We start from the raw sequence: 22,595 nt of genomic DNA on the forward strand, positions 1-22,595 counted from the left end.
AAAAAAAAAAAAAGACCATTTCATGAATCATGCTAAATATATTAAAACAAAGAGTTAAAGGTTACTGCTCAGGGTTGTCTTTGAGATTGAATAACTTTGACATTTAAAGAGATTTCCCTTTAAAGTCACTGTTTGACTGCCCAAGTGATCTTAATGACACAATTGGAAGTCTTCTCTTAGGCCCCCCAATGCATCCTGTCTCTGCTAATTCCTGGCCATCTTGCAGCTGAGTCTGTGGAGTCATATTTCAGATACTTTATTTTCCCTGTCAGCACACAGCAGCCATTACAGGTTCATTTCTGTAAAAGCAGAGTGAATTATTCATTAGAACATCATTACAAGCTTTGCAATGGAAAATTATTTTCACTTCTGCATATAATGAACTTCGCAAAGAGCCAACAAAAGGAGAAATTTTGCAGGTATAGGAAAGAAAGACAGGAGGTGGTTGTAGGCATTTCTTTTATTGTCCTAATCAAATAATTCCTCTAATAATTGTCTCTGATAGTTACTAAGGAAATGTGGAAGAGAAGAAACTGAGAATGTAAGTCGTCAACATCAGTGTGTCCCAGAAATCCATTTGCACAACAATGATAAGGATGGTTGGCTTGGCTGGGACCTTTGTTGCTGCAGGTTCCTGACTTTGCTCAGGAAGGAGGGTTCCCTGGCCTGGGTCTGGATGAGTCAAATAGGTCTCCTTAAACCGCCCTTTCTGCCAGGTGTGGTGGCTCACACCTGTAATCCCAGAACTTTGGGAGGCTGAGGCTGGCTGATCACTTGAGGTCAGGAGTTCAAGACCAGCCTGGCCAACATGATGAAACCCCATCTCTACTAAAAATACAAAAATTAGCCGAGCATGGTGGGGTGAGCCTGGAATCCCAGCTACTGGGGAGGCTGAGGCAGGAGAATTGCTTGAACCCAAGAGGACAACGTTGCAGTGAGATGAGATCACACCACTGCACTCCCAGCCCGTCTCAATAAAACCAGAACAACAACAAAAAAACCCTTCTGAATAAGTATAAGAGGCATAAGATCTTCTCTTTATTTTTTTAGACAGTCTCACACTGTCGCCCGGGATAGAGTGCAGTGGCGCGATCTCAGCATGCTGCAACCTCTGCCTCTTGGGTTCAAGCAATTTTCCTCCCTCAGCCTCCCAAGTGGCTGAGATTATAGGCACCCGCTATCATACCCAGCTAATTACTTGTATTTTTAGTAGAGATGGAGTTTCACCATGTTGGCCAAGCTGGTCTCGAACTCCTGACCTCGTGATTTGCCTGTCTCGCCTCCCAAAGTGCTGGGATTACAGGCGTGAGCCTCTGTGCCCGGCCCAGGCTTAAGATCTTCTATGTGAAGCTTTCCCTGAAAGTGATTCCACCTGTGCCCCACTCTGGCCAGAGCTCCATAGTCACTAACACCCCTTGTTTTCTCTCTCTTTTCAGAATCCGGGAATTGACATCGGTGATGTCTCTGAAAGAAGAGCCTTAAGGAAAAGTTTAAAGTGTAAGAATTTCCAGTGGTACCTGGACCATGTTTACCCAGAAATGAGAAGATACAATAATACCGTTGCTTACGGGGAGGTAAATCAGACTGTGCATGCTTTTGGCTTGGAACGCTGTTCAATATGCTGTTGGTTGCTTTGCTGGGGAGAAATGGAGTTGCTCATTCATTCATTCAATGAGTGGTGTTTGGAGGTGCCGGCCCTGATAGCAAGATTCTCTCTAGCCAGGGGGTTGGGGTAGTTAACAAATGTGATGAATGTTATAATGGACTATGGATGAAAGACTATGACAGTCTTCTTTGCCTGAGATATGTGGCAGATAGTGAATCTTGTTTGGGAAATTTTGACTTTGAGGTCCTCTGAGACCTGTGAATGGAGATATTGAGAAGGAAGTTTGGATGTAAAGAGAGGCAGGGGGGTTGGAGTCCTCCATTGCTCTGTGCTGTGGGCTGGAATCACTTATCATCAAAGAAAGGAGGAAATGTTCTCAGATTGTCTATGCTCTGATCATATCACCTTTCTAAACCTGAAAGCAAAGCGATTTTTCTCTTATTACAAATACCATCAATATGCATTTGAGAACATTTTGAAAATAATAATACTAGGGGTGAATAGTTGAGTGCTTTTGAAGTACTGGGCAGTATTCTAAGTGCTTTTTGCATACGAATTGATTTCACCTTCACCTTATGAGAGATTAGCGTTACTTCTGTTTTCTTGATAAGAAAACTGAAACTTAGAGAAATTATCTAACTTACCTAAGGTCACAGAGCGTATAAGTCACAAAGCCAAGATTGGACATGGGGATCCGGATACCAGAGATAACATGTACACTTTGATGTATGAACCTCTGGAATCTGTGTGTATGTGTGTATGTGTGTGCATGTGTATATACCCATGTATTTTTTTTGCTAAAACGATTCCATTCGCAATGCCTAATCATTTGAAATTTTACTCAATAATATGGAGGATATGTAAGTGTATCATGAAATACTTTTTGTCAGTAATTAATGGCCACACATGGTTCCACTTTTTGTGTAAGCTGGACTTTGCTTGAGAACATAGACACTGGTGTCTTTTCCAATTTTAAAATATCACAAGTACTATTGCTGAGAACATCTTCGTATAGAAACACGCATCCACCTCGTTCTCCCTTGCAATGCCTGTTTGAGATAGAATCGGTGACACACAGTCAGGCCAAGGAGCAGGGAGCCGAGTGCTCTCAATTTGGCTGAGACACCCCATTAGCTCTGCAATCTGGTTTTCTTCCCTGGGACTCCCTGTGATTACCAGGTTAGAGCTAAGAAGAATCCCTTTGACTTAAGAGTATTTACATTTTTCTACAACTGTGGATTTTCCTATTCTTTGCCTGCTGCCTTTTAGAGAAAGTAAATCTGCCACAGGTTAAGTCATCGGGGTGTAGAGTGGTGACCCTCCTGAGCTGGAATTTGGAATGGGATGCTCACGTCTTGCAAGGGCAGTCTCTAGGGCGGTTAGGGATACATGAAGACTGGAACCAGCCAGCTGGGTTCAAATCCTAGTAGGCTGTTACCAGTCGTGTGGGTCCTCTTGGCAGCCATTCCCTCATCTATAAAATGGGAGGAAGGAGAGTATCTCCTCTCCAGGGTTCCTGGGGGTATAAAATGAGCTGTGATATGTAGAGTTCTTAGAACAGTACCTGGGATAGCCAAGTGCCGTGGCTCATGCCTATAATCTCATCACTTTGGGAGGCCAAGGCAGGCGGATCACTTGAAGTCCAGAGTTCAAGACCAGCCTTGTCTCTACTAATATACATATATGTGTGTGTGTGTGTGTGTGTGTGTGTATTTTATATACTATGTTGCCAGGCTGGCCTTGAAGTCCTGGCTCAAGCGATTCTCCCACTTCGCTTCCCAAGTATCTGGGGTATAGGCACAAACCACCTAGGCCAGAAGACTGCCAGAGCTGCTGTGTACAGCTCCACAGTCTGTGCACTCCACAACTCCAGGAGCTGCCTTTGACATCAACCACAGTATAAATGATGTCCCTTGAGCTATACAGTGGGGGTGGCATTGGAGGTGACATTGTGATCAGAGTCTGATTATTTGGAAGAGAGAAGCCTTTTGGTTTTACAGACTTTCTTTTTAAAATAATAAAATCAATACATGCAGTCTATTGGAAATATACAGATGAAAACTAAACTTACTCCAAATCCCAGTTCCCAGATATAATCAATGTTAATGTTTTAAGGCATCTGGTTCTATTACTCGTTCTCTACCTGCTGAGTGTCACCATTTACAGATATACATTTCAGATAGACTATAGTGTTAAATGAAAGAAACCAAATTAATCAAAAACCATTTTTTAGATAGCTCTTCCTTTTTTAAAAAAAAAAAAAAAAGAGAGAGAGAAAGTCTTGCTCTGTTGCCCAGGCTGGAGTACAATAGCATGATCATGACATACTATAGCCAGGAACTCCTCTGCTCAAGCAATCCTCCCACCTCAGCCTCCCTAGTAGCTGATACTACAGGTGTGAGTCACTGCTGTTGGCTCTAGACAACTTTTTTTTTTTTTTTGAGGCACAGCCTTCCTGTGTCACCCAAGGTGGAATCCAGTGGCAGTCTCAGCTCACTGTAGCCTTAAATTCCTGGACCAAAGCCACCCTCCCACCTCAGCCTCCCAAGTAGCTGGGACTACAAGCACATGCCACCATGCCTAGCTAATTTTGTTTATTTTTTGTGAAGTTGGGGTCTCACTATGTTGCCCAGGCTTGTCTCAAACTCCTGACCTTAAGCGATCTTCCAGTCTCAGCCTCCCAAAGCACTGGGATTACAGGCGTGAGCCACCACACCCAGCCTACATATGCTTTTAACGCTTAGGGCAGGAGTCACCTCTTAGCAGTTATCTCTGAATCCTTAGAAGGGGTAAAGAAGTTCTCCTTGGCCGGTCGCAGTGGTTCGCACCTGTAATCCCAGCACTTTGGGAGGCCGAGGCAGGTGGATCACAAAGTCAGGAGATTGAGACCATCCTGGCCAATATGGTGAAACCCCGTCTCTACTAAAAATACAAAAATTAGCTGGGTGTGGTGGCAAGTGCCTGTAATCCCAGCTACTCGGGAGGCTGAGGCACGAGAATCACTTGAACCCAGGAGGTGGAGGTTGCAGTGAGCCGAGATTGTGCCACTGCACTCCAGCCTGGTGACAGAGCAAGACTCCATCTAAAAAAGAAAAAAGAAAAAAGAAGCTCTCCTTGTTGGCCCTAGCATAGTTCAGTCATTGCAGTAGACCGTGGACTACTTCAGGGCAGGGACTATGTTATTTGTGTTTTGCTCACTAAATTTAGTACAGTGTCAGGCACTTACTAGGCCTTCAATAAATATTTATTAAATTACTGATAGATTTGATTGCAGAAACATTAGAAGAAAGTTTAAAAGCCTGGCAGTCTCAAATCATGACGTAAAGCAAATACTCTGTTAAAACATTCATGTCTTTAATATGTAAAGAGCTCTCAGCTAGGCACAGTGGTTAACACCTGTAATCCCAGCACTTTGGGAAGCTGAGGTGGGAGGATTGCTTGAGGCCAAGAGATGGAGGCTGCAGTGAGCTATGATTGCACCCCTGCACTCCAGCCTGGAGTACAGAGCAAGACCCTGTCACTCAAAGAAAAAAAACAAGGATTTAAAAATCTACTCGAGGTGGCTCAGGCCTGTAATCCCAGCACTTTGGGAGGCCGAGACGGGCAGATCACGAGGTCAGGAGATCGAGACCATCCTGGCTAACATCGTGAAACCCCGTCTCTACTAAAAATACAAACAAATTAGCCGGGGTGGTGGCAGGCGCCTGTAGTCCCAGCTACTCGGGAGGCCGAGGTGGGAGAATGGCTTGAACCCGGGAGGCGGAGCTTGCAGTGAGCCGAGATCGCGCCACTGTACTCCAGCCTGGGCGACAGGGCAAGACTCTGTCTCTATGGCCGGGCGCAGTGGCTCAAGCCTGTAATCCCAGCACTTTGGGAGGCCGAGACGGGCGGATCACGAGGTCAGGAGATCGAGACCATCCTGGCTAACACGCTGAAACCCCGTCTCTACTAAAAATACAAAAAACTAGCCGGGCGTGGTGGCGGGCGCCTGTGGTCCCAGCTACTCCGGAGGCTGAGGCAGGAGAATGGCGTAAACCCGGGAGGCGGAGCTTGCAGTGAGCTGAGATCAGGCCACTGCACTCCAGCACGGGCGACAGAGCAAGACTCCGTCTCAAAAAAAAAAAAAAGACTCTGTCTCAAAAAAACAAAAGAAAGAAAAAACAATCTGCTCAAGTTGTCTGAGCCTAAACACAATTTGGGTACATAAAGAACAGAATGCCGGCCAGGCGCAGTGGTTCACGCCTATAATCCCAGCACTTTGGGAGGCCAAGACAGGTGGATCACCTGAGGTCAGGAGTTCAAGATCAGCCTGGCCAACGTGGTAAAACCCCGTCTCTGCTAAAAATACAAAAAATTAGCTTGGCATGGTGGCGGGCAACTGTAATCCCACCTACTTGGGAGGCTGAAGCTGGAGAATCGCTTGAACCCAGGAGGTGGAGGTTGCAGTGAGTCGAGATTGCACCATTGCATTTCAGCCTGAGCCCCAAGAGCGAAACTCTGTCTCGAAAAGAAAAGAAAAGGAAGGGGAGGGGAGGGGAAGGAAGGGAAGCCTTTTCCTGTCTGTTTCGATGGGGAATATAATCTGGAGGGGAATGAATATAGATGGAGAGGACCAGCAACATTACCTTTTTCCCGCCCATTGGGACCCTAGGGTGCTGGTGGGATGGATACCCATGTAGATCACAGTGTACCCAGAGATCCAAATGAGATCAGTTCTTACACGCTCCCAAAGATCCATGCCTAGTTTCATGGGTGTTGCTTTGGGGACTTTTGTCTGTTTCCTCCGTGGGTGCGTTCCAAACACCTACAATGGTGCTTAGCACAGCATACGTATATGTTTTTGAATATATAGATACTGCTAGAGCATTTTATGATAGTAAGCTTTTAGGTTTTTTTTTTCTTTTTTTTAGAAATAGATCTTGCTCTGTCGCTCAGGCTGGAGTCTAGTGGTACAATCATGGCTCACTGCAGCCTGGAACTCCTGGGCTCAAAGCATCCTGCCGTCTCAGCCTCCTGAGTAGCTGGGACTACAAGTGTGTGCCACCACACCTGGTTAATTTATTTTAATGTTTTTGTAGAGATGGGGCCTTGCTATGTTGCCCACGTTGGTCTTGAACTCCTGGGCTCAAGCGATTCTCCTACCTCAGCCTCCCGAAGTGCTGGGATTACAGGCACGAGCCACCACGTCCAGCCTAATTTGCTTTTAGGTTCTTCATGCCTTTATGCACGTAATGACCTGAAAAGCTAACCTTTGATTACCTGGTTTATTAAAACCAGTGTTGGTGCTGAGGCCCACTTAGAAGCCTAACCATCTGGATAACCGGATTTTACAAGCCACTTAGAAGCCTTAGAAGCCGCTGAGAAGCCTATAAGCTACTTAGAAGCTTCAGAGCCATTTAGAAGCCTAAGATCTGGGTAACCAGTGCTCCTATATGCAGCAGTTCCCTCAGATCGCCTTTCATGTTAGGAATGGAGGTGCTGTGAGGGTGGGGGCAAGCTGCCCAGGACACAGAGACCTAGGATCCATGCCACCCACCTTAAGACTTGATTTTTCTTGCTAAGGTGATCACTGCACAGACTTGAGCCCTGGTCCTCACTTAGAGGCCTGTGTGGTCTTCCCATCATGAAGCTGGAACCAAGGCATGGTAGAACAGTGACTGGGCATCCACACCTCCACTAGCTGAGCTCTGATGGATCATGTTTTGTCTATTCTTGCAGCTTCGCAACAACAAGGCAAAAGACGTCTGCTTGGACCAGGGGCCACTGGAGAACCACACAGCAATACTGTATCCGTGCCATGGCTGGGGACCGCAGGTAGGAGCTCATCTCTGACCAGGAAGGAAGTAGTAATATCACCATCTCCGGCCCACAGGGCCCTTGCAGGCCTTCTGGATAAACTTTGTTGCTGTCTACCTTGGTAGTTATTTATTCTGAGATGTTAAGAAGAAGGTAGGAGTCTTTCTGGTTATTTCTCTAAAGAAACTAGGAAAAAGATTCATAAGTGGTTGTTGCAGTGCGGGAATTTTTTTTTTTTTTTGAGATGGAGTCTGACTCTGTCCTCCAAGCTGGAGTGCAGTGGTGTGATCTTGGCTCACTGCGATCTCCGCCTCCCAGGCTCATGCGATTCTCCTACCTCAGCCTCCTGAATATCTGGGATTACAGGCACATGCCACCATGTCCAGCTAATTTTTGTATTTTTAGTAGAAATGGGGGTTTCACCATTTGGCCAGGCTGGTCTCGAACTCCTGACCTCAAGAGATCTGCCCACCTCGGTCTCCCAAAATGCTGGCATTACAGGCGTGAGCCACTGCGACTGGCCGCATCAGCGTGGGTATTAACAGGATCAATGTGCAGGTTTCATAGGTGAATAAGTCACACTGTGCATATTTCAAAGGTAGATAAGTCACAGAGTCATTTGCTAACATGCAAATATATACCATATGTGCATGTACCGTCATTATAACCAAATCTACCTGCTTACGACTTCAGAGAAACAATTAGCACATTTCTTCACTAGAGTCTGATTGACACATCCATCCTGAAGAAGCATCATTAGTTTGGTTGTAAGTACAAGCTGGACCGTAAATGCTGGTTCAAGAGCAAACAACTGATGGGAAGGAGGCGAATGTTTGCAGAGTGTCTTTAAAAAAATATATGTGTATCAAATGCACGGCTTCATTCATTCATTCACTCAAGTAATATGTCCTGAGCACCTACTCTAAAATGCAGCTTTTCAGAGAACACGTGTGATAACCTGAGAAGCGCAAAGCGATTAACCAACAAGTAAAAACAGAGTCTTGATAAACGAATTTCCTTTGATGGCTTTGTGCTAGCCAGAGGAGTGTATGCGTATGTGCGCGTGTGTGTGTGTACACAAAGAGCTTAGCAGAAATTCTCTAGGGTTGAAAGAAAACATCCAAAAAAATGTCACTAGTCTTGACATTCATCAGAATTTAAAACATTACATCAACCAGTAGTAGAAAAAGGCAAGCTACCAACTAGGAAAACATTTATATTTCAATTTCAGAGGAACACTGAAGTTGTGAGTCGGGCTCACAGATTCTCTCTCCGGGGCTCAGTTTATTGGTCTGTAAGAGGAAGGCACTTGAGGAACTACCCTGTAAACACCCTTCATGTCTCTTGCTCTGTGAATGCCCACGTTCACGTGCAAAGTTGCCTTCATCAATTACACTTATCCCCACACGTGCCCATATCAAGGCTCACAGGTTTTTCTCTGTGTGTGGTGGTTTTGCATTCCCCCGAGGTCGCTGCTGGAAAGAGACAGTTGCGTTCCCTCTGCCACGTCACTGCAGGTAGTTCTCATTGTCTGGATGGATATTCACCCTTCCTCCTAAGGTAGGTAAGCAATGCCAGACAGGGTACTGTTCATATCCTGAGCAGATCCTTGCAGCAACTCTGGGAAGTAGGCAGGCAGCATGAGGAAACTGAGGCACAGAGGGGCAAGTGCCCGTGAGCAAAGCAACCTAGAACCCAGGCCTTCCAGCACAGCCAAGCATTTTATACTACCTATTTATTTATTTGTGTATCGATCTATTTTTTTTTAGACCGAGTCTTTCTCTGTCACCCAGGCTGGAATACAGTGCCACGATCTCGGCTCAGTGCAACCTCCGCCTTCTGGGTTCAAGTGATTCTCCTGCGTCAGCCTCCTGAGTAGCTGAGATTACAGGCTTGCACCACCCTACCCCAGCTAATTTTTGTATTTTTAGTAGAGACGGGGTTTCACCACGTTGGCCAGACTGGTCTTGAACTCCTGACCTCAAGTGATCCACTGCCTAGGCCTCCCAAAGTGCTGGGATTACAAGCGTGAGCTATGGCCCCGGGCCAAGCACAGCCAAGCATTTTAAAGTCAAAGATCATCTGAGGTTAGGAGTTCAAGACCAGCCTGGCCAACATGGCGAAGCCCCATCTCTATTAAAAATACAAAAATTAGCCAGGCATAGTGGCGGGCGCCTGTAATCCCAGCTGCTAGAGAGGCTGAGGCAGGAGAATCACTTGAACCTTGGAGGTGGAGTTTCAGCGAGTCGAGATCGTGTCACCACACTCCAGCCTGAGCGACAGAGCGAGACTCCATCTCAAGGTAAAAAAAAAAAAGTCGAATGCGATCTATTTGAATCCAAGTTATTTATGGAGCACCATCACCATTTATAATTGGCAAAAAGTGCCTGTGGGGAGCAGGAGATTGGCTGGGAAGCCTAGACCTTCTCCTCTCCCTGAAGGTTCTCTATAGAAAAATGGGGATTCTCATGGAAAGCAATATGGGCTGCAGAATCTAATGCAGGTGGCTATGACGGCTGAGGCGGGAGGACTGCTTGAGGCCAGGAGATTGAAACCAGCCTGGGTAACATAATAAGACCCCCGCCTCTACAAAAAAATATATAAAATGAGTTGGGTGTGGTGGCACACGACTCAGGAAGCTGAGGCAGGAGAATCACTTGAACCAAGGACTTCAAGGCTGCAGTAAGCCATGATCATGTCCCTGCACTCCTGGGTGACAGAGTGAGGCCTTGTCCTTTTTTTTTTTTTTTGAGACAGAGTCTCACTCATCACCCAGGCTGGAGTGCAGTGACACGATCTCTGCTCACTGCAAGCTCCACCTCCCGGGTTCATGCCATTCTCCTGCCTCAGCCTCCCAAGTAGCTGGGACGACAGGCGCCCACACCACGCCCAGCTAATTTTTTGTATTTTGTAGTAGAGACGGGGGTTTCACTGTGTTAATCAGGATGGTCTTGATCTCCTGACCTCGTGATCCGCCCGCCTCGGCTTCCCAAAGTGCTGGGATTACAGGTGTGAGCCACCGAGCCTGGCCGAGGCCTTATCTCATAAAAAAAGAAAAAAATAAGTGCATGTCTTCATTCATTCATTCATTCATTCACTCAACTAATATGTCTTGATTACCTACTCTTAAATGCTAGGCACCACTGTCACACAGGCAGCTGGTATGATACAGTCTTTGCCGTCAAATTGTTTACCCTTGAAGGGGAGGGACTAGAAAAGAGGTGGGAAATCTACAGTAAAATAAGTGTAACCCAGGGTGCTGGGGCCTGGGAGGTAGGAGGTAGCCCAGTTTGGCTGGAACTTTGAATGCAAGAGGGAAGGGAGTGCTGAGAGAGAAGGCAGCAGAGAGGTGAAGTGCAGATGGTGAGAGACCTAAGGAGACCTGCACCAAGGTTCCAGTCTGCACGCTGCAGTAGGCAGCAGAATTGCCCCCAAGGCTGTGACAACACCAGCTCCTGGGCCCTGTTCCCAGAATTTTCGGGTCAGATCTCCGGTGGGGCCTGAGAGTTTGCTTTTGTTTTCTCCTTCTTTTCTTTCTTTCTTTTTTTCCCTCCCTCTCTCCCTCCTTCCCTCCCTCCTTCCCTGCCTCCTTCCCTCTCTCCCTCCCTTCCTCCCTCCTTTCTTTCCTTCCTTCCTTCCTTCCTCTCTTCCCTCCCTCCCTCCTTCCTTTCTTCCTTTCCTTTCCTTTCTTTCTCTTCCTTCCTTCCTTCCCTCCCCCCTCCCTGCTTGCTTTCTTCCTTTCCTTTTTTCCTTCCTTCCTTCCTTCCCTCCCCCCCCCTTCCTTTTTTCCTTCCTTTTCTTCCTTCTTTTTTAAGAGATGGGGTCTTGCTGTGTTGCCCAGGCTGGAGTGCAGCGGTGTGATTACAGCTCACTGCAGCCTCAACCTCCTGGGCTCAAGTGCTCCTCCTGCCTCAGCCTCCTTAGTTACTGGGACTAAAGGCAAAACTTAAAAAAAAACATGCCACCATGTTCCACTCAATTTTCCATGTTTTTTTTTTTGTAGAGATAGAGTCTTGCTATGTCGCCTGGGCTTGTCTTGGACTCCTGGCCTCAAGGGATCCTCCCACCTTGGCCTCCCAGACTGCTGGGATTACAGGCATGAGCCTCAGCACCCAGCCCCAATTTTGCATTTCCAGCTGTTTTCTAGGTGATGCTGATGCTGCTGGTTTGAAGAAATGGGACTTGATCCAGAAGATGTCAGGGAGCCACTGGAAGGCTCACCTGGGGGTAGGAGAGGTGATATGTTTAGACTGCCTACAGCAATTCCAGAGGGGACTATCTAAGAAGTTATGTCTTGGAATAGACCAAATGAAAAGCCCCAGCTAGTCTTGGGCTGAGATGGCCAGGAGTTGGATATAGCGACTTGTGGTACTGAGCCTAGAGTTGAAGAAAGGGGACACAGAGGGTGGGAGGCAGGGCCCAGCACACTCCCTACACTGCCTTCCTGGGATACCCACAGCCTCTGCCCCAGGCAGCAAGATCCCAGAGGCTGAGTCTAGGGCAGTCCCACTCCTGGGCCCCATGGCTGTGCCGGATCACCCTTTTAGGCAATTACTCCAAGAGTGGCTGTGAAAAGAGCACTTAAACTCCCAGACTTCTTTGTTTAATCTTCTGAATAAGTCACATTTGAATGGCACACTTATTAACAGTGACATAATAAAGGCTGTCCCAGTTAGATACTGGCATAATCAAAAACGGCTCTGAGGACATCCACTCCTCCTGCTAATGTGGAACAAAGTAAAGATGGTTTGATCCCAGAGCTTCCCCACGTGGCTCTAAGCAGTTGCATTTGGCTTTGGGTGTTTCAGGGGAAGGTTTTGTTTTTGCTTTTTTTGTTTGTTTCTTTTGGTTTGGTTTTTTCAGACTGAGTCTCGCTCTGTCACCCAGGCTGGAGTGCAATGGCACGATCTCGGGTCACTGCAACCTCTGCCTCCTGGGTTCAAGCGATTCTCCTGCCTCAGCCTTATGAGTAGTTGGGATTACAGGCACCCACCACCACACCTGGCTAATTTTTGTATTTTTAGTAGAGATGGGGTTTCACCACATTGGTCAGGCTGGTCTCAAACTCCTGACCTCAGGTGATCCACCCACCTTGGCCTCCCAAAGTGCTGGGATTACAGGCATGAGCCACTGCGCCTGGCCTCAGGGGAAGGTTTTTAAAGCCACTCAGGAAGCACTTGGGTGAACCTGAGGGCTGGGATATTAAGGCGGCAATGTCTGTCTTCTGTGGCCCCCCACCCTCCCCATCTGTCTACCCCAGCATCTTTAACACTCTTGTGATGCCTGTCATGTGCATCCATGTGAAGAGACCACCAAGCAGGCTTTCTGTGAGCAACATGGCTGTTTATTTCACCTGGGTGCAGGTGGGCTGAGTCCGAAAAGAGTCAGCAAAGGGAGACAAGGGTGGGGCCTTTTTATAGGATTTGGGTAGGTAAAGAAAAATTACAGTCAAAGGTGGGTTGTTCTCTGGCTGGCAGGAGTGGGGGTCAAAAGGTGCTCAGTTGAGGAGCTTTTTGAGCCAGGATGAGCCAGGAAAAGGAATTTCACAAGATGATGTCATCGCTTAAGGCAAGGACCAGCCATTTTCACTTCTTTTGTGGTAGAATGTCATCAGTTAAGGCGGGGCAGGGCATTTGCACTTCTTTTGTGATTCTTCAGTTACTTCAGGCCATCTGGGCATATAGGTGCAAGTCTCAGGGGATGCGATGGCTTGTCTTGGGCTCTGAGGCCTGACAATGCCCTCACCTCCAGACTTAGTCTGGAGCCTTTTTTCCTCTATAGTCCCTCCCTCAAGCTTCTGCCCAGTGGGACCGTGATAGACCAGCAGGAATGCCTGGATGGCATAATTTCAGGACAACATGGTCGGAACTTTTTCCTTCCCTTCCCTTCCCTTCCCTTCCCTTCCCTTCCCTTCCCTCCCCTTTCCTTCCCTTCCCTTTTCCCTTCCCTTCCCTTCCCTTTTTTTAGAGACAAGGTCTCGCTGTCGCCCAAACTGGGGGTCCGGTGGCACAATCATAGCTCGCTGCAGCCTTGACCTCCTGGGCTCAAGAAATCCTCCCATCTAGGCCTCTCAAGTAGCTGGGATTACAGGCATGCATCACCACGCCCAGCTAATTTTTTTAAAAAGGTTTTTGTAGAAATAGCGGTCTCCCTATGCTGGCCAGGCTGGTCTGGGACTCCTGACCTGAAGCAGTTCTCTGGCCTCTGCCTCCCAAAGTGCTGAGGCGACAGGTGTGAGCCCCCGTGCTTGAGCCTGTGGTTAAAATTTAATGAGGGCTTTCCCTCTGAAGGTGACCACTTCCTGACTCCCTCCCCAGGCAGGAGGCAGACATCAAGTCTCCTTTCCCGCTGGGAGCTTAGTGGCACTCCCAGCACAGTGTGGTACCTTTGTTAGGAAATGGCTGGGTTTCATCTTTCCCAGCTCCACCTGCGTGCGGAACTTTTCCAAGTGAAAGCTCCTGCCACAGAGCTGATTAGATTGACTTGATTTAGAACGGCAAACCGAATTAGGCTGCTCTTGGCTCCCCCTGGCTCTGGGATGGACACTTGTTAAGTGGGCCCCGGTTGCTTTCCATCAGCTGCTTTTTAAAAAGTCAATCTGATGTTGCTTTCTGTTCAGCCACGTGTCCTGAATTAGAGAACACTTGGCATGGCTCTCCAGCTGCCAGGCTGTCCCTCTACTCACTCATCAAAGCTCCCCCGCTTCCCAAACCCACTCCTTCTGTGCAAGGAGTCCTGTCACCCAACCGGAATCCTTCTAAACTGCTTCTCAAAGTGCCATGGGTGCAAACAGCAGCAGAATCAGAGCTCCTATAACCAGGCGGCTCCAGGCAGAAGGAATTGGTGTTCCACGGACATTGCTAGCTTAATTAATGGACTCTATGTTGTAATTTATTATCAAACAGCAATTAAACAGAGATAAAATAGGCACTGAGGAGGGTAATTTCCTGTCTTGCAACATGTGTTTGTCAACAAGATGTAAACGGTTCCCGGCCACTCGGAGAGCCTTGCTTGCTCGGAAATGTCTGTCGCCTCGGTTTTGGCTGGTTACTAATTAGAATTAGACAAACATCCACTTCTTTTTGGAAGCCTGTGTTTTATTTAAAAATAGAATGTCAAGACCGGGCGCATTGGCTCACGCCTGTAATCCCAGCACTTTGGGAGGCCAAGGCGGGTGGATCACTTCAGGTCAGGAGTTCCGAGAGCAGCCTGGCCAACATGGTGAAACCTCGTCTCTACTAAAAATACAAAAATTAGCTGGGCGTGGTGGCAGGCACCTATAATCCCAGCTACTCCCGGAGGCTGAGGCAGGAGAATCACTTGAACTCAGGAGGCGGAGGTTGCAGCGAGCCAACACCATGCCACTGCACTCCAGCCTAGGCAACAGAGCAAGACCCAGTCTCAAAAAAAAAAAAAGGTCAAGGATGCAGTAGCAGCCTTAGTGTTGGCTTAAACCCATTTGGAGTGGAAGTTCTTGCCTAAGGAGGCCCACAGACCCCCAGTTCTACCAGGCTGTTGCCCTCCTGCACCCAGGCCCAGGGTGGATCCCCAAGCTGGAGCAGCCACAATGAAACCAGGACACTTTGGCTGCCTTGCACAGATAGCACCCTCCTCTGCCAGGCCCTTCTTGCTGCACCTGTCCAGACCACAGCCTTCTCCAGACTTCAGCCTTCTCCTGCCACAGCTTCTGATTTCTCTAGAAAGGCAAAGGTGCTATCAGGAAGAAAGAGGAGGCTCGGGGGGCAGCACTGTGGCATCTTTCTTAGCCCTTAACTCCCCCAGTGGCTCTGCATCTGCACTCTCGGGTCCCTGCAGCTGACCCGCAGCCCAGAGTTTGACAGTGCAGCATAAAATGGACTCTGGCCCCAGAACCGTGTGTTCCAGCCCCTGCCTAGGGACAGCTCTAAACACTCTGGCCAGGGCTGGGCTGAGATAAAGAACAAAAATGCTGGCAATAAGACCCATATCTGTTTTTGGTGACATATTTAATCCTTCCAACTACTCTGTCTCGTAAACAGTAACCTCCTCCCATCCCCCTGACTTTTTTTACTTGAGATAGGGTCTTGTTCTGTCAACCAGGCTGGAGTACAGTGATGCAATCATAGCTCACTGCAGCCTCAAACTCCCGGGTTCAAGCAATCCTCCTGCTTCAGCTCCCAGAGTAACTGGGACTGCTGGTATGAACCACCACGCCCAGCTAATTTTTCCATTTTTTTGTAGAGATGGGGTCTCACTCTGTTGCCCAAGCTGGTCTCGAACTCCCGACCTCAAGCTATCCTCCCCCCTTGGCCTCCCAGAGTGCTAGGATTATGGATGTGAGCCACCTTGCCTTGCTGGCACCACCTGCTTTTTTTTTTTTTTTATTAATGAGAACATGGAGATTCAGATAGGGCAATGCCAGTTGTCAAACGAATGTCCCATACCTCTTGGTCTTGGGTGCTCTGCTCTGCATCCGGTGAATTCTGGAGAGCACCTCATATCCTTGAGCCCTTCAGTGTTCTCCAGACCACAGCAAAGCACAGTGGAAAGACTCATAGCAAGCAGAGAGGAATGGAACGTGAAAGCCCAGGTGCAGAGGCTGGAATCACGAGGCCCATTTCAGGAAAGAATCACACAGTTGGCAGAAACAGGTGGTTCAGGGCGGCCCAAATGGGACAGAGTGTGGAGATCCTCCAGTGCTGGGATCAAGGGCTGGGCCTTCCACTCAGCATCTCATGTGTGGTCCACTGACCCAGTGAACCCTCTGGGGGCTTATTGTAAATGCCTTTTCCAGAGTCCAACCCCAGACCTAGTGGAGGTGGGGCCTGGGATTCCACATGGTAACAAGCATTGGCGGATGCTTTTCTTTTTCAATCTACAACTATTTATCGAGCATCTATTTTGAGAACCTGTTTGGGAGTTCTAGCAAGGCAGCGCAGATACTCGTATACCCTTGACCAAAGACTGGTCTTCTTCTATTGGGGATGGTCATCCTCTTCGACCAAGCATGCAGTTTCAGGAGGGATGCACATGGAGGGGTGAGGGAGAAAAGGGACACCAGCCTAGCCAGCCAAATCAGCTGAAATAACCCTGGCGACCAACGGGGTGACAGATGTTGCAGCCAGATCACCCTCACATCCAACCAAGCATGTATTTTGGATAAGGCTATGTGTTAGGCCATGTAGGTGGTGATCATATGTTCCTGTCTGCCCAAGACAGGCCCTGTTTAGGCCTAGTGTCCCAGCTAAGTTATTTTAATTTATAACGCTTAGTTTTTATATAATTAAGTTTCTTGGGTGTTTTGGTTTTTTGTTTTTTCGTTTTTAAGGCAATATTTACTTATTTATTATTATTATTTTTTTTTTTTTTGAGACAGAGTCTCACTCCGTCACCCAGGCTGCAGTCCAGTGGCACGATCTTGGCTCACTGCAACCTCTGCCTCCTGCGTTCAAGCGATTCTCCTGCCTCAGCCTCCTGAGTAGCTGGGATTACAGGCACCTGCCACCACACCTGGCTAATTTTTATATTTTTAGTAGAGATAGGGTTTCCCCATGTTAGCCAGGCTGGTCTTGAACTCCTGACCTCAGGTGACCCACCCGCCTCGGCCTCCCAAAGTTCTGGGATTACAGGCGTGAGCCATCGTGCCCGGCCTGTTTATGCTTTATAATGTATAATTTGCAGGTTTTGGCAGGCACATATGATCAAGTAATCACACCATAATCAAGATATAGAGCAATTCAGTATTCCCCTGAACCTCTGTATAGTTCACTCCTCCCTCTGCCCACATATACTTTTTTAAAAGATTTCTTTTGTTTAGAGACAGCATCTCACTACCTCACTTTGTCACCCAGGCTGGAGCACAGTGGTGCCATCAGAGCTCACTGTGGCCTTGAACTCCTGGGCTCAAGCAATCCTGCTGCCTTAGCCTCCTGAGTAGCTGGGACTACAGTCACATACCACCATGCAAGGCTATTTTTTTTTTTTTTTAATTTTTGTAGAGATGGGGATCTCACTGTGTTGTCCAGGCTGGTCCCAAACTCCTGGGCTCAAGTGATCCACCCATCGATGCCTCCCAAAGTGCTTGGATTATAGGTGTAAGCCAATGGACCCAGCTTTCCACGTACTTTTATACAAATCACAATCACTTTTGAGGACCGTAGTTGAGGGCATGTTCATAGATGTTGCCTGTGCACCTGCACATGTTCAAACCTAACATGTTCCTGCAAATTCTGACGCGGCTTTGTCCCCGAGTTGAGACTCACTGCCCCTCCACAGCCCATACCGTGGACAAGGTATGACTAGCAGGCTTTGCAAGAAATGGCCCTGGAGATTTCAGCAGTCACTCTTTGAAACAACTATGGCTGTAATGAGATGTTCATAAGGCGAGGTGTGCACTGTGGGAAGAAACTGAGGGTGGCAGTCCCTGTTGGAACGTGTGAAGCTCTGTTCCCAGGACCTTTCTGATTCAGTAGGTTCGGGGAAAGGTATTAGCGACCTCTCCTCTGTGTGTCCTCCCTGTCAATACATTTTCCTCCTCCTCTCCGTCCTTTTCCAAGAGACTCACATTCTCCTCTCAGTTAATTCATCACCAAAATGACAGATGAGATTCTTTTATCCCATAATTAAATTCAATCTGATCTTGGACTCATTCTCTGATGGCTCCATCTTTTAAGCGATACATCATCCAAACACCTTGTCATTGTGATGCATTGTGCCAATAAGGCACCCGTGCCCTGCTGGCGTGACGGGGCTCCAGCGAGCTATTAGCATGTAGGAGGCACCCCGGTCGTCGTCGGAAAACGCAGAAGTGAATGACACCCGGCAGCCTCTTGGCTTCCAGATGCTATCATGTAAGTGTCGGAGCTCAGGCAACGCAGCCTTTGAGAGCACACTGAAGTTTCGCCCAAGAAAAGATGACTTTGGTGCCGAAAACAGGCCTGAGATTCTGGGAATATGCCTCTCCCATTTGATAAGAAGCAAACTCAGTCATCCCTTTCCATCCACGAGAACCCAATACCTAGAAATCACCATGGGGGTCAAATCAGGGGATCTGTAGACCTTGTGGAAAACAGAGTTGGGGGACTGAAGGCAGATACTTTGTTTTTTAATTAATTAATTAATTATATATTTCATGACAGGGTCTTGCTCTGTCACCCAGGCTGGAGTGCGGTGGTGCAGTCATAGCTCACTGCAACCTCAGTCTCCCAGACTACAGATGCACGCCACCATGCCTAGCTAATTTGTTTGTATTATTTGTACAGACGGGGTCTTGCTATGTTGCCCAGGCTGATCTCGAACTCCTAGGCTCAAGAGATTCTCCCGCCTCAGCCTCCCCAAGTGCTGGGAGTATAGGTGTTAGCCACCACACCTGACCCAGATTCTTTTGATGCTGAGAAAACCTGCCACCCACACAAATGGGAGATGAGACAGCAAATAGGAGAGGAAATGCTGATGGTGTTCTGTGTATGTGAAATTCAACACCACAGACGTTCTGAACCATTTATTTTCATCTTCCGTTTTCAATCTCTTATGCCATATTTTTTAAAATCCCTCCTTTTGCATTCTAATACAACACTTACAAATTTGTCCTACCTCGTTGCATGCAGATAGTGAATATTAACATCCTTTTTTGTTATTGTTGTTGCTCTTCTAACTCATCTTCTCTCAAAATATTCAAAATGTTTCTGATTTTATTACTTCGGGTTGTGAGTTCCCGCCTCCCGGGCCCTGCCTCTATCAGCCTGTGTGAACACCCCTGGCAGTCACCCTCTTTGCAGACCTCCGTGCAATGCAGTTTTACATGCTTTCTGCTTGGTGAGATTTTCCCGAGGCTTTGGGGGACCCAAGCCTCTTTCTCTGCCATCTGCTTTGCCTCTCTTTTCTATTTCCAACCCCCAATTCTGTTTTTCTGATTATCCCTGAGAAGTGGTCCACGTACAGAAAACAGGAAGGCTTGAGTTCCTAAATATTTCCTGCTGATATATCACCTAAGTTTATGAAATATTCTAAATATTCTGTTGTGTCATTTCAATAATATTCACAACATCTTCATCAGGAGTAGATTCTGTCTCAAGAGACCACTGTCTTTGCTTATCCATTAAGAAACAACTCTGGCTGGGCGCGGTGGCTCACGCCTGCAATCCCAGCACTTTGGGAGGCAGAGGCGGGCAGACCAAGAGGTCAGGAGATCGAGACCACGGTGAAACCCCGTCTCTACTAAAAATACAAAAACTTAGCCGGGCACGGTGGCCGACACCTGTAGTCCCAGCTACTTGGGAGGCTGAGGCAGGAGAATGACGTGAACCTGGGAGGTGGAAGTTGCAGTGAGGAGCGATCGCATCACTGCATTCCAGCCTGGGTGACAGAGCAAGACTCTGTCTCAAAAAAAGAAACAACTTTATATCTGGTCCTGTTTCATCATAAGATTGCAGCGATTCCAGCCCGTCAGTCAGTGTGCAGAAGTAAAGTCACATGTACAGGCACACCTCTTTTCATCGCGTTTCACTTTATGATACTTTGTAGATATTGCGTGTTTTCACAGATTGAAAGGTTGTGGCAACGTGACATCGAGCAAGTCTATGGGTGCTGTTTTTCCAACAGCACCTGCTCACTCCGGTCGCTGTGTCACATTTTGGTAATTGTTGCAATATTTCAAGCTTTTTCATTAGTATTATATCTGTTATGGTGGTTTGTGATCAGTATCTTTGATGTTACTATTGTAATTATTTGGGACACTATGAGCTGCACCCATACAGGACCACGAACGTAAACCATAAATGTGTGTGTTTGACGGCTCCACTGTCGAGCCATTCTCCTCTCTCTCTCCCTCTTCTCAAGCCTCTCTATTCCCTGAGACACAGCAATGTTGAAATTTGACCAATTAACAGCCCTATAATGTCCTCTACGTGTTCAAGGGAAAGGGAGTGTTGCAGGTCTCTCACTTGAAGTCAAAAGCTAAAAATGGTGAAGATTAGGGAGGAGGCCGGATGCAGTGGCTCACACCTGTTGTGTCATTTCAATAATGAAAGTGCTTCCTCCCAGCACTTTGGGAGGCCGATGCGGGTGGATCACAAGGTCAGGAGATCAAGACCATCCTCGCTAACATGGTGAAACCCCATCTCTACTAAAAATACAAAAAAAAAAAAAAAAAAAGATTAGGGAGGAAGACATGTCACAAGCCAAATAAGGCTGAAAGCTAGGCCTCTTGTGCCAAATAATTTGCCAAGTTACGAATGCAAAGGAAAAGTTATTGAAGAAAATTAAACATGCTGCTCCAGTGAACACACGAATGATAAGAAAGCAAAACAGCCTCATTGTTCACAGGGAGTCATTTTAGTGGTATGGTTAGACCATACCCAGTCACAACATTCCCTTAAGCCAAAAGCCTAATCCAGAACAAGGGCCTAGCTCTCTTCAATTCTATGAAGGCTGAAAGAGGTTGAGGAAGCTGCAGAAGAAAAGTTTGAAGGTAGCAGAGGTTGGCTCATGAGGCTTAAGAAGCAGTCTCTGTAACATAAAGGTGCAAGGCGAAGCAGCGAGTGCTAATGGAGAAACTGCAGCAAGTTCTCCGGAAGATCTAGCCAAGATCATTGCTGAAGGTGTCTACATTCAACAACAGATTTTCAACGAAGGTGTCTACATTCAACAACAGATTTTCAACGTAGACAGAACAGCCTTCTATTGGAAGAAGGTGCCATCTAGGACTTTGCCACCTAGAGAGGAGATAGTCCACACCTCACTTTAAAGCCTCAAAGGACAGCCTGACTCTCTTGTGAAAGGCGAATGCAGCTGGTGACTTTAAGTTGAAGCCAAAACTCATTCACCATTTTGAAGATCCTAGGGCCCTTAAGAATGTTGCTGAATCTACTTTGCCTGTGTCCTGGAAATGGAACAACAAAGCTTGGATATCAGTGTATCTGTTTACAGCATGGTTTACTGAATATCTTTTTTTTCCTTTTTTTTTTTTTTTTTTTTTTTTTGAGATGGAGTCTCACTCTGTCGCCAGGCTGGAGTGCAGTGGCGTAATCTCAGCTCACTGCAACCTCCGCCTCCCGGGTTCAAGCGATTCTCCTGCCTCAGCCTCCTGAGTAGCTGGGACCACAGGTGCGTGCCACCACGCCCAGCTAATTTTTGTATTTTTAGTAGAGATGGGGTTTCACTGTGTTGGCCAGGATGGTCTCGATCTCTTGACCTCATGATCTGCCCTCCTTGGACCCCCAAAGTGTTGGGATTACAGGCGTGAGCCACCGCACCTGGCCAGTTTACTGAGTATCTTAAACCCACTGTCCGGACCCACTTCTCAAGAAAAAAAAAAATCATTCCTTTCACAATATCACTGCTCATTGATAATGGTCACCCAAGAGCTCTGATGGATATGTACCAAGAGATGAACGTTGTTCTCATGCCTGATAACACAACATCCATTCTGCAGCCCATGGATCAAGGAGCAATTTTGACCTTCAAGTCGTATTTAAGAAATTCATTTTGTAAGGCTGTCGCTGCCATGGCTAGTGATTCTTCTGATGGGTCTGGGCAAAGTCCATGGAAAGCTTTTTGGGAAGAATTTACCATTTTAGATACCAGTAAGCAAGTTCGTGATTCGTGGAAGGCCAAAATAGCAACATGAACAGGAGTGTGGGAGAGGTGGACTCCAGCCCTCGTGGATGACTTTGAGGGTTTCAGGGCTTCAGTGGAGGAAGGAACTGCAGATGTGGTGGAAACAGCAAGAGAACGAGAACTGAAATGGAGCCTGTAGAGGGGACTGGTTGCTACAATTTCATGATCAAACATGAACAGAAAAATAGTTGTTTCTTAACAGATAAGCAAAGACAGTGGTCTCTTGAGATGGAATCTACTGATGAGGATGTTGTGAATATTGTTGAAATGACACAACAGAATATTAGAATATCCCATAAACTTAGGTGATATATCAGCAACAGGGTTTGAGAGGATTGGTTCCAATTTTGAAAGAAATGCTACTGTGGATAAAATGCTATTAACCAGCATTGGATGCTACAGCGAGAGATTTCATGGAAGGGAAGGGAGAGAGTCAATTAATGCAGCAAATTTTGTTATTCTCTTATTTTAAGAAATTGCCGCAGCCACCCCAACATTCAGCAACCACCACCCTGCCACCCTGATCAGTCAGCAGCCATCAACACCAAGCCATGACCCTCCATTAGCAAAAAGATTACAGCTTACTGAAGGCTCAGAT

General features: G+C 47.1%; 1 protein-coding gene across 1 annotated transcript in view; it reads left to right on the forward strand.

Moving 5' to 3' along the window:
- GALNT17 (polypeptide N-acetylgalactosaminyltransferase 17) overlaps positions 1 to 22,595 on the forward strand; it is a 597,097-nt gene that overhangs the window by 551,127 nt on the left and 23,375 nt on the right. The window contains exons 8-9 of the mRNA XM_023218655.2: positions 1,437 to 1,574; positions 7,325 to 7,420. Of these exons, the coding sequence (XP_023074423.1) occupies positions 1,437 to 1,574; positions 7,325 to 7,420 (234 nt within the window). The remainder of the gene's footprint in view (positions 1 to 1,436; positions 1,575 to 7,324; positions 7,421 to 22,595) is intronic.

The sequence above is a fragment of the Piliocolobus tephrosceles genome, chromosome 8 (genome assembly GCF_002776525.5).
Source record: "Piliocolobus tephrosceles isolate RC106 chromosome 8, ASM277652v3, whole genome shotgun sequence".
In the NCBI taxonomy this organism is placed as follows: Eukaryota; Metazoa; Chordata; class Mammalia; order Primates; family Cercopithecidae; genus Piliocolobus; species Piliocolobus tephrosceles.